Below are 12,804 nucleotides of genomic sequence, written 5' to 3' on the forward strand. Positions count from 1 at the left end.
TTTCCCTTTTGCCATATTATTTTAGGTGGAAGTGTAAAGGCTTTGAAGGCTGAGTATTACTTCACAGAATCTTCTATATGACTATGAGTGGATGGGCAGAGTGACCTGAAATCGGATGATCAGCAATCTTGAAACTAAATATGGTGCAGCTGAGCAGTGGTTCTTTGCAGTGCTTTATTAGAACTCAGCCCTTTTCACAGTCTCTTGCTCAAATAGGCTGAGAGTACTGCTGAAGTCAGCAGTGACCTCCCCCCATCTTTTCCTCCCTAAGCCAACTAATACTTTTACCAAAGCCCTTTGTTGTGGATTACCTCTTTGTAATCCTGTCCCTTCTCCTTTCTTGTGGTCCTGCAAATACTACAGTTGCCTTAAAGATGGGAAGGCAGTGGGACTCTCATTGGACTACAGAACTTGTGTGATCAGTTGCGGGGGCAGAGTGGGGTCACTAATTTAGCAAAAAGAAAAGGAGTACTTGTGGCACCTTAGAGACTAACCAATTTATTTGAGCATAAGCTTTCGTGAGCTACATCTCGCTTCATCGGATGCATCCAGTGAAGTGAGCTGTAGCTCACGAAAGCTTATGCTCAAATAAATTGGTTAGTCTCTAAGGTGCCACAAGTCCTCCTTTTCTTCTTGCAAATACAGACTAACACGGCTGTTAATCTGAAACCTGTCATTAATTTAGCAAAAGCACTCTGCACCTTCCTGGCTGAGAACAGCACCAAGGCAGTCTGCATTGCAGAGATGAACTTCTAGGTCTCCCAGGTTTTTCAAGCAATAGAACATATGTTCTATCTGCTAGGACTGTCTAAAAGATGAATGTGCTTATGTGGGAGCTTGAACTAAAGATCTCTTTGAGAAGTCCTGAGGATTTCCAAGCAGCTGGTATGTTAGGCAGTCCTCACACTCCACTTCAGCTGTGGCTTTATATAGTCAGAATATTCAGCCATTGATCTGTAGCAAATTTAGCTTTGACATACATTTTTAACGTATGCTATTTGCCAAGGTTGGACATCTGAGCAGTAGTTATAGGCTAATGAATATTATGACAGGAAGTAGTTTAATGCCTTATATTTTCTATTTAGACCATTTTTGGTTGCCAGAAATGTTTTCCAGTCTCTTCATGTAAGAGATTTATTCCCTATGATTTGCTCTAGTTGATTCAATAAGTTTGTATTACTCATACACGCTCTCACTTTTTAAACTTGCAAGCCACAGGCACATCAGAATCAACTTATCACAGTTAAGATGGCCCCAGATGATGGTAAAATGCATATTTTTCCTCTTTAAACCACAGTTTGGGAACATTATTTCCCTAAAATCCAAGTGTATGGAGCAAAGGAGCACTAGCTCCTGATATTGAAACATCCTGCTTTCCCAGGTAGTACTCACAAAAATGTGTCTCAAATTTCTTTTTGGTCATGGTTGATCCAGACTCTTATTTATATTATCACACATTTTCCACTCTTATAATCATATATCTGAAACTATTCAGTAGATTGTAGGTGTCCAAGGCAAAAATGATTGACTCTGGCTAAGCCTGGAGGTTATCTAGTATTGAAAATGTATCAGTTATCTTTTTCCCTTTTAAAAAAAAAATAGCATACTTATGTAGAAAGTTCTGCTTGTGCTGGAGTATTGAGCACCTGATTCTTTGTTTTAACTGCTTTATAGCTAGACTGACTTGGGTACAAAGAAGGTCAACTGTCTTGACTGAAGTTACACATGGAGTAAATGGCTCAGCTAAGATTTGTATCCAAGATCTCCCTGGATCTCAACACTGTTATGTAATCAGTAAGGCCAAGTTTGCACTATGCCACAGATGCATAGATATGGTACCACCATAGTGTAAGCATGTCCTATGATGATGGAACGGATTTTTCCCATCACTGTAGAACTCTACTTCCTCAAGCGATGATAGCGAAGTCGATGGAAGCATTTTTTCATTGACCCAGCTGTATCTATGCTATGGTGCTCAGGCATATGGGTTTGTCACATCCATGCATGCCATAGCTATGTCACACTAAGTAGACCAAGCCTAAGGAAACTATTGTAGATAATACTTTAACTTATTGTACTTTTTGCACAACTTCAAAGCACTTTAGAAAGGTGAGTCTTGCAAAGGTTCCTTTGGAGGAGATGGGAGAAAATTAAGCAAGAGAAAGATAGTGACTTTCCCCAGTTTGTACAGTGAATCAGTGGCTGAGCTGGAAATAAAGGTTGGGCCTCCTGTCTCCTAGTCACCTACAATGTCTCCTAGACCCTGGAGCCTCTCTGAATGCTCCAGCTCCAAGAGTCTGTCTCTCTCTGCAGAGACACAACTGTTTGTGCTTTCATAGCAACAGCCAATAGTAATTGAATTCAGTTAGTATTTTTAGTACTCTGTAATAAGCAATGCCCAGTTGATTGGCCAGTTAGAGGGAGCCTTAAACTCTTCCTGTAATCGTGTATAGTTACCATGATATGTTTTAATTAGCCAAAGCAGGTGCTATTTTAGCTCTACTTGTTAAGTCATTTTAATGTTACACACTTACCTGGGGCCAATAGCCACACATACCCTGCTGACCTCTTTGTCCCTATTGTGTCCCATGTCACCTTTTGCACTAATGTCTGACAAATTCCGGACATGCTCAGCTAATTTGAAGCAATATCCTAAACACATGTGGGCGTTATTCCATTAAACTACAACGTAGCACTGGTAAAGAATATTGGGAAAGCAGAACAGATTCTTACACAGAAGGAAGCCATCTGTAATCAGTACAAGGATTAGCACCTCTGTGTTTCAATAATATCCTTATATTAATCACATTAAAATAAGTTTCTTGCATTTTAAAGAGATGTTTGTACTTTTGTCACTTGGATCTTACAATGAATAATGCCTCATCTGTAGTAGAAAGTGTGCTGATCCGTTCTGAGCTCCTGTTCTCACATGCTTATTAACATGCCATAAAATTATGCTTAAGTGCAAAATTTTTCATAATTGTTCTCAGCCCAAATTTGAATTTCTTTTGAGAAGCATGGAAACATTTTGTTTAGCTGTTTTACGTACTTACAAAATTTGAACAGTTTTTTAGAAGTGTCTTTGAATAACCCCAAATACTTGGTTCTAAAACTTCACTTTGACCTCTAATGAAGGCAAGTGTATTTGGTATGCAAACATCTAATAGTCATATTCAGTTTATGACTTTCCACTAAACTTTGCCATACGGAGATGCTAAACTCTAGACCTGATCATGCTTTAGTACCTATTTCAAAACAAAGTATCCCAGATATAAATGTCTTTCAGTCATTAAACATTCAAATAAAGTGGTTATGTACCTGATAGTGTTTTCATGTGTATGTTAATTTTCCTTGTGAAGCAAATGTACATTTCAGTAAATGCAAGAGTGGCACACCAGTAATGCACGCTGAGTAACTGGTATACTTGGTAGTCTTCATGATTGAGTCTTACATGTTTAAATGCATGCATGCATTTATTTCAGTATGATCAGGCCAAGTTTTGGTTTTGTTTTGTTTTTAGAGGGAATGTCGTTTACATTATGATGACTGAGGATTGAAATGACCGATGGGGAGACCATTCTGAGTTTTGGTTACACTCAACAGCTGCTAGTGACATTTATAGTTATCTACTGCAAAATACTAAATTGGGAAGAATGAAGGACTTGAAGGAACCATATTTTGAATTTCCGGTCATTTCATGAAATGCTGAATTAGAATGCAATTATTGCTCAGAGCTGGTTCAGGCATATATGGGCTCCACCTGCAAAGCCATTTGATTGGCCCCACAACTGCAAGAGTCAATATTCATTGTGCATCCTATCCCTACCCAGCTATGTGCCTGAAACTTCTAAGCTATGCCAGATACTGAGGGTTTAATGTTGTCCTAGGGTAAGATTAAATAATAATTTCTGAACTGCACTGTGTATTTGTCAAGAGAGTTTGGGGAATAGTGGTTGGAGATTCCCTGTTAAATTGGGGTCACTTATGACTATAAATTTTGCAGCCTTGGCTAAACTAGCCCTTATAGAAATGCTTATCTGTAAAATAGCAACACTTTGAAGGTGGCTAAATAATGTCTTGTTCACAAGATTTATGTATGTCTGACAGCATTAGCACAGCACTGCATGATATTTTTTTCTTTCCCCTGTCTGTTTCTCCTCACTTTAAGATGAGGGATACTTTTTGCCAGTCATTGATCTAGAAATGGGCAATATTTGTAGGGGACTGTCTATTTTTTTTTTTCTGTTGCTTAGTGTTACTTAATGACTTGTGAGAATAAGGAGAGAACAATATTTTATCCTATTACATAAATAAATCTATCGCCATCTGTTATAACCTAGATTGTTATGAGCATGTCTGATTAAATTAGTTATTAAAGACCATTTTCTTTTATCATGGAAATTCATTTAATATATTTAAAAACAAATTTAGCAAGTAGCATTTTTCTTCAATCTGTAGTTGCCTTTGTTTATCTACATTTAGCTCTTTAGGATAATTCCTTAAGTATCTCTTTTGTGACCATCCAGACTATGATAGGTTTCAGAGTAGCAGCCATGTTAGTCTGTATTCGCAAAAAGAAAAGGAGTACTTGTGGCACCTTAGAGACTAACAAATTTATTTGAGCATAAGCTTTCGTGAGCTAAAGCTCACTTCATTGGATGCATTCAGTGGAAAATACAGTGGGGAGATTTATATACACAGAGAACATGAAACAATGGGTGTTACCATACACACTGTAACCAGAGTGATCACTTAAGATGAGCTATTACCTGCAGGAGAGCCGGGGGAGGGGAGAGGGTGTGTGTGTGTGTGTGTGTGTGTGTGTGTGTAAACCTTTTGTAGTGATAATCAAGGTGGGCCATTTCCAGCAGTTGACAGGAACGTCTGGGGGTGGGGGTGGAGGAAATAAACATGGGGAAATAGTTTTACTTTGTGTAATGACCCTTACACTCCCAGTCTCTATTCAAGCCTAAGTTAATTGTATCCAGTTTGCAAATTAATTCCAATTCAGCAGTCTCTCCTTGGAGTCTGTTTTTGAAGTTTTTTTGTTGAAGATTTGCAACTTTTAGGTCTGTAATCAAGTGACCAGAGAGATTGAAGTGTTCTCCGACTCGTTTTTGAATGTTATAATTCTTGACGTCTGATTTGTGTCCATTTATTCTTTCACATAGAGACTGTCCAGTTTGGCCAATGTACATGGCAGAGGGGCATTGCTGGCACATGATGGCATATATCACATTGGTAGATGTGCAGGTGAACGAGCCTCTGATAGTGTGGCTGATGTGATTAGGCCCTATGATGGTGTCCCCTGAATAGATATGTGGACACAGTTGGCAATGGGCTTTGTTGCAAGAATAGGTTCCTGGGTTAGTGGTTCTGTTGTGTGGTTGCTGGTGAGTATTTGCTTCAGGCTGGGGGGCTGTCTGTAAGCAAGGACTGGCCTGTCTCCCAAGATCTGTGGGAGTGATGGGTCGTCCTTCAGGATAGGTTGTAGATCCTTGATGATGCGTTGGAGAGGTTTTAGTTGGGGGCTGAAGGTGATGGCTAGTGGCGTTCTGTTATTTTCTTTGTTGGCCCTGTCCTGTAGTAGGTGACTTCTGGGTACTCTTCTAGCTCTGTCAGTCTGTTTCTTCACTTCAGCAGGTGGGTATTGTAGTTGTAAGAATGCTTGATAGATATCTTGTAGGTGTTCGCATTTGCTCCAACCCCTCAGACAGAGGCAGTTGTATCTTAGAGCTTGGCTGTAGACGATGGATCGTGTGGTGTGGTCTGGGTGAAAGGTGGAGGCATGTAGGTAGGAATAGCGGTCAGTAGGTTTCCAGTATAGGGTGGTGTTTATGTGACCATCGCTTATTAGCGCCATAGTGTCCAGGAAGTGGATCCCTTGTGTGGACTGGTCCAGGCTGATATATGCCATCATGTGCCAGCAATGCCCCTTTGCCCCTCTCGTTACAGTGTGTATGGTAACACCCATTGTTTCATGTTCTCTATGTATATAAATCTCCCCACTGTATTTTCCACTGAATGCATCCGATGAAGTGAGCTTTAGCTCACGAAAGCTTATGCTCAAATTTGTTGTGGCACCTTAGAGACTAAGTACTCCTTTTCTTCAGACTATGATAGACTTTCTTCCTTGCCAAGCTAATTGCATGACTGCTTTCAGTGCTTCGAACCCCGCTTGCTTGTGGAACAAGAATCTGATCTCTCAGTACTTTTTTTTTTTTTTTTGGCTATGTAGTTTTTAGATGACTACTTAAAATAAATTATGTGCCAGTTGAAAATGTAAGCCATACATAGGTGTGAGAGGTGCTTTTTAAAGGGTGGGAGGAGACACAGAGACATTTCAGTATGGTCCTCTTGTGAGAAGGAGCTCTTATTTTTAATATCTTCAAGACAACTGGACTGATAGGAAACAGTATCCAGGATCTCTTTTTCTATTTTCAGGTTTGGGGTAAAAGCTGTCCAATGTAGTCATGGCTCGAGAACGAAAATGCATACTGTGTCACATCGTGTACAGCTCAAAAAAGGTAAAAAATAAAATGAATTTGCAAGGCTAGTATCTTTGTATGTGGAGATCTGGCTATATGCAGCATGGGAGAAACATTTCCTTTTTTTTAAAAAGAAACTGTAAAGATAACTTTTTGTATCAGAAACTGATAGAGATCTTCAGGTCTATTGAATGAAATAGAATTGTTTCAGTACTTCCTTATAGCCTCTTCCTCAGTTAGACCATGTACTGGATATACAGTCTCATTAAGTATTAAAAATATTCATGGCTTTCAAGTTTTAATGTCATCTTTTTTATGATTGTATTAAAAACTGTATGAAAGTTGTAAGTCAAGCCCTCAGAAACCCCCTCAGCCTTAATTCTGTTCCCTTGTGCATTCAGAGTGTGTCTTATGACATAATCATATTTTGGTCTTTGTGATGGGTCCCTACACCTTTCAATATGTCAGAAGGACGTTTATCAATTGAGGCAGCTCATTTTCTCATCATCATCGTTTGGTATATGCCTGTGGCTTGTTTACGGTATGTCTTCCAAACCCTGCACTGTAGGTGGAATTTTTTTTTCCTTAGACTTTCCTGTAATGCTTATCAATGCAGTATCAGAGTGTCTCACAAACAGTAATTACTTTTATTTTCATAACACTTTAATAGGGACAAAGGGCTATTCCCATTTTATTAATGAGGATCTGAGAGGCAGAGAGAGAAGGATGGCCATTTTTCCAAGTGTCTGTGTTCTACGCAGGAAAAGAAAATGGATCTTCTGGGTCTCATTCCTGTTTCTTAACATGAGTGTTCTTCCTCTTCTAGCAGACATTTGCCTCATTTGCAGCACGTTATACAATGACTGCAGTGAATGAGTCAGTTGTTTTAAATCCAAAACCAATTCACTGTGCATGTCTGAGTTGTGTCTAGAATGCTCACCGAATGAAACAGGTCCTGCAGAGCAAAGCAGTGTGTGTTGATATATAGTAACAGTGTATCATAGTGCATATACACACACAAGGGCAGAATTAAGCAACCCTAATGTTGAAAATATTTTGACTTTTTGGGGGGGGTGTTTAAAACAAAAAAGAGCCAAACTAAGATTATTTATGTTATGGAATTTTTTTTTTAAAGGAATAATTGTTGTACAGTTACTTTTCTGGAAAGGAGTGGAACACATTGAAGTCAGAGCCGTTGCCTCATTCCATGTACGCTTTTCTATATCTACCTTCTGGAGCTCTGCCTCCTTCTATATGAATCACAAAGATCAATCCTATGGAAGGAAACTTAGTGGGTAATTCCTCAGGGTGACACCACCATCAAAAGAGATAGAGAGGACCTATTAGAGCAGAATATATCCTCGTGCAGAGTAGAATGAATCATGAGATGCTTTTTTCTTTCTTTTGTAGGAGATGGATGAACACATGAGAAGCATGCTTCATCACAGAGAACTTGAAAATCTGAAAGGAAGGTATGAGAATGATCATGAAAACTGCCGTTCAGTTCAGTTTACATGTCATGCTTTTGGGGAACTAAATAGCCTTATTTCCCACGCAAGCTAAATTGAATTTAAAGAGAGAAGATAGATTAAGAATTAACTGTTTCTATAAAGCGCATTTCTTTGTGCCTTTCTAATAGATACTAAAGATCTTAATAGCCGTGAGGACATGTCCCTGTTAGGAGCATGGGATTTCTCCCTAAATCTATACAACTTGCTTCAACTGTTAGCTTGGGCTGTAGTTTGGTATTTTTGTACTTTCTTACAATATATCTGTTCCTATAGTTAGTTTAAATTCAAATGCCTAATATGCTGGTGGGCTAAATCACCTGGAAAATCCAAATCATGGGGATCATAAATAAAATCTTATTTTTATTTAAAAAAAGAAAAGAAAAAAAGTTGTTGTGCAGGATGATTAAGACTCTGCAAGTTTAGAGTTAGACATTCCAATTTGTACTCAACCCCACGTTTAATCTGAAATTCAGACATTTAGTACATAGAGGCTCCAACTCAGAACAGTGCCCCATTGTGATGGAAGCTGTACAAGCACATAGTAAGAGACATTCCTTACCTGAAGAGTTGACAATCTGATTAAATTAGAATGATGAAGGACAGGAGGGGAAATGGGCACAGCGAGTTGAAATGACTTGCTCAAGGTTGCACAGCAGGTTAATGGCAGAGCTGGGAGTAGAACCTAGTTCTCCTGAGTCCCAGGCAGTGTCCTGTTTTACTGTACCGTACAGCCTCTGACCTTCAAATCAAGTATTTATACCATATGCATTTTTTAAAAAGTTTATGGTGGGATTCCCCTTGAAACTTTTTCCACTCAGCTTATCCAGAACACCTTGTCCCGTTCTGGGAGAATGCTTCATCGAATTTCCTGGGATCCAACACACTGTTTGACTCTGGATTTCGTCGCTCACATTCCTTTATTTGACATATAGCAAAGCTATCCTGAGTTGATCACAGAGGGTACAGGCTGTACCACACATCCAGAGTTACACAGACAGCCTCTTCCATTATATGCATTTACACAATATGATGCATTTGCTATACATGAAATGACACTTTTTGGATTGGCTTCGTTACTTTGCAGGAACCAATCTGTGTAAATCGTTCTCTGTCCATATGCTGTTCACATGCAAACTGATCTTTACATTCCAGGTTTATCTTGTCCATAGTCTCCATCAAGGTATTGTTGCTTATCTTAGTTAGCACAGACCTCCTGTCAAGCCCTTATTTACAATTTAACGTTCCATTCACCTTCCCAATTATGCTCACTAAGAAATTAGGCAAGTTACTTGTGTCAAGCCAGGCCTACTGTATATTTAAAAAATAACCACCTAAAATCCAAATGATCCTTCACTCTCAAAGGCTAATGGTGTTCTAGATAAGCTGAGTGGAAAAGGGGGAATTCTGCGCCACTGCACATGCACAGAATGTATGTCTCCCACAGATTTCTTTGCTTCCCTGCAGAAAAATGACCTTCCCCTGCAGTATGTTTCGGGTGCCCAGGGCAGCCAGCAGAGAGGTAAACACTGTGGGGCAAAAGGCAGGACTGGGCAAGACATGGCTGGTGGCTCCTTCCCTGTGCTGGGCTCAGCTGCTAGTCCCAGCTGGGCTGGGGAGGACGGGACTTCCTCTTCCCTTGCACAGCATCCGGGGCCAGGTCAAACCCACCCCAGATTTCTTCCCCAGCTGCAGGAAGCTCTGCAAATGCCCCTCTCCCCCTGCTTCCTGCACCCATTGCTCCTCAGCTGCATGGTGAGGGATTCCTGTACAGGGAGCTGCTCCCCCATATGCCCAACTCCTATGCATGCAGACCCCCTCATACCCAGACTCTCCCACCATTCCTTCTTCTTTTTTTGTCCTTCTCTATCTTCCCTGTTCAATCCTCTGTTCATTCTTTTTTTTTCTAATCTCTCTGTTCTGTTACCCTTCTGAATCACCAGTGATGCTTTTTTTAAAAAGCACTTCCTCACTCTGTTGTCTTTCCCCATTCTGCCCTATGTCTCTTCGGAAATAGGAAAGGCATGAAATTGTGCCTGGAATCAAAAGCACCTTATTTCTGCCTCTCATCTGTTCTGATTCTCAGCAGTAGAGGACATGTGTTCTGTTGGTGAACAGCTGAGAAGTGGTTGCTCAGATACCCCTGTGTCATCAACATTAACTTTAGCGGTTTGTCTCAAGCTTCTATGTTCTGGCTAATTTTTAAAGTATTCCCTTTAGTGGATCTTTTCTTTCAGCATGTGATAATGATTCTGAATACTTTAGCAATTGCTGAGGCTGGGGTAGATTCAAGAGCTAAACATGGTGCAGATGGCAACTTAAATAAGTCTTAGTCTTCCATTTTGTGTTTGAATTTCTAGGGCACAGTTTCCCCCCAGCTGATAGCTCCTCTCTCAGCTACTGTTGAACTTTAAAGTCCTGCCACATTTCAGCTAACACTAGCTATCAGTTTAATTCTTTAAAAATTATATATAATATAAATACACACACTTGACCTAGAAGTGCTTCAAAATGGATCATGCACATTGTGTAATAAACTTCCCCCTCATCAAATGGATTTATCCCAACATTCTTCAGGTTGGGCCCGGGGGAGGAAGTGAATCTGGTCTGGGGGAGGGGGGGTTGTTCTCCCCCCCCCCCCCCCCCCCCGGGTTTTGGGGTTTTTTTTATTTAACTGCATGCCTTTCATCACTTTTACCATCCGGAGATTAGGTCATCTATTGAATTCTGTATTTAACTCTGTATTGTCATCCTGTTGTATTCTTTGTGAAATCTTGGTTTTAGATGAAAAGGAAAATTTCAGATTTCCATTGTATCTGATATTGTGAAATTTCAAAAGGTTTAGTAACTTTGTAGTTTTCCATTTTCTTAGCATCAGAGATGAAAGAGCTTGATTTTAATGTCAGTCTTTCATTCTGCCTTCGAAGTGTTTCCATTACTTTTATTCGGATCTCTTCCTACAAGAAAGGAATCTGTGCTCTGGCAGACTTAGTTCTTATACTTGAGAATCAAAATGGATAGTAAATTGTTTAGTTTACAAACTTTCTTTCTCTTTCTCAATTTGGACTTCTAGAAAGCTACATGGAATTTCACAATTTATGTAAAAGACATGGGGTAGCCTCCAGGACGGAGACTTGAAGTAGCTCAGTACGTGGACTAGCTAATAGAGGGGACAAAGAGCTACACTGTTAGCATGGGTTACATTAACATTTATATTATCTGTAGGCTTCAGGGTTAACACCCCATTGGCATGAGTCAGTTCACACTTTTGAGTTTGTCTGCAGAGGAAGACATAACTGCATTGGTTTAAACTTTGTTTGCATTTTTAAAGTTAATTTCGTAACCATGAGGGCTAAAATTGTAAGTGAAAAATTAAATTCTTGAGCACAATTGTGTGGCAAGAGGTGAATTCTGTAAGATACATTGCTCAATGGAGTACATGGGACCCTAGTTATAACGTCACTTTCCAATGAGACGATCGTATTTTGTAAGAATTCTGTTTTGGACAAGAATTCAGAAATCTGAGTGGTGTCTGCCTCACTCAAAGAGACTTAGCATGAGCCTTTACATCTTGCCTCTGAAAACTAAGTCTCTTCATATGGGTTGGTGGGTTGTTCTAGCATTTTGTCACTTATCGCGTATATTCATCTAACTTCAGATTTTCTGCAAAATTCTCAGTTTTTCAACAAGCTCTTTCCTTCGGCATGTCTGGGACTCAGGATCTTGTGCTTGCCAAAAGATGCATCTGGTTCCATCCTAGTCTTGTGCTGCCTCCCTTTAGGACTATTGAGCATTAAGCTGCCACTACCTTTCTGTCTCTTCTTGAAACCACTACTTTACTTTTTAAATGAAAATTTAAATTCTGGAGAAAAGTCACATTTACATGGAGACTGTTAAGTCCTCAGGTATATGGCTCTTGCCCTTGACTTGCATTTCTTCTTAGTGTTCTCCTATATAATGGGCAAGAAACTTTAGCAGTAATCTTAAATATTATGATACACATGATGTCTAGTTCCATGAATGACTTCATGACTGTTTTCCAGATAAAACTGAAAGTGCAACGGCACTTCAGTTTGGACAGAGATTATTCAGTGTACATACTGAAATACGCATCAGAAATAAGTAAGGTTCTCACACACTTTCATAGTGTGGGCCACTTTTGTTCTAGTCATAATGATGTCAACTACCTCCCCTGCTAAAGTTGAACAAACAGCATTCCTTTGGCTACTAGAGCTTCATTTCATGGAAAAGTACTGTTAGGAAAGTATTAAATGTATTTTAGACTTCTATTGAAGCTTACCAGCTGAAAACAAGGAGAGTCATAACCATGTGATTAGCCATTTCTCCACAGACCATTTAGTGCAGGGATTCTCAAACTGGGGGTCATGACCCCTCGGAGTCATGAGGCTATTACCTGGGGGGTCGCGAGCTGTCAGCCTTCTCCCACAGCCCCACTTCACCTCCAGCATTTATAATAGTGTTAAATATTAAAAAAAAAGTGTTTTTTAATTTATAAGGGGGGGTCGCACTTGGAGGCTTGCTATGTAAAGGGGTCACCAATACAAAAGTTTGAGAACCACTGATCAGGTGGTTCAAGAGCCACTGTTTCGGAACTGCTGATTTGGAAGTTGGACAGAGTGAAGAAGTGGAGAATCAGTCCCCAGCCCTGCTACTTAACCTTGCCCAAAGTAACTCTCATTCTGCTTCAATCTACCAATCAGTAAAAGGGAATAATATTTACCTTACAGAGGAATTGAAACCTGTATTTGTGAAGGACTTTGAGATTTTCTAGAAATGTCAAGTATTAT

General features: G+C 39.8%; 1 protein-coding gene across 4 annotated transcripts in view; it reads left to right on the plus strand.

The window, feature by feature from the left end:
• Positions 1–12,804, plus strand: part of ZNF106 (zinc finger protein 106) — a 78,616-nt gene that overhangs the window by 6,490 nt on the left and 59,322 nt on the right. For 3 of the 4 annotated variants that reach the window (XM_077818825.1, XM_077818822.1, XM_077818823.1), the window contains exons 2-3: positions 6,445–6,527; positions 7,899–7,960. In XM_077818825.1, the coding sequence (XP_077674951.1) occupies positions 6,474–6,527; positions 7,899–7,960 (116 nt within the window). In that variant the 5' untranslated portion in view covers positions 6,445–6,473. Of the gene's footprint in view, positions 1–6,444; positions 6,528–6,956; positions 7,030–7,898; positions 7,961–12,804 lie in introns of those variants that run through there. The other variant, XM_077818824.1, reaches the window with a different exon arrangement.

This window comes from Eretmochelys imbricata, chromosome 6, assembly GCF_965152235.1.
Source record: "Eretmochelys imbricata isolate rEreImb1 chromosome 6, rEreImb1.hap1, whole genome shotgun sequence".
Lineage (NCBI taxonomy): Eukaryota > Metazoa > Chordata > Testudines > Cheloniidae > Eretmochelys > Eretmochelys imbricata.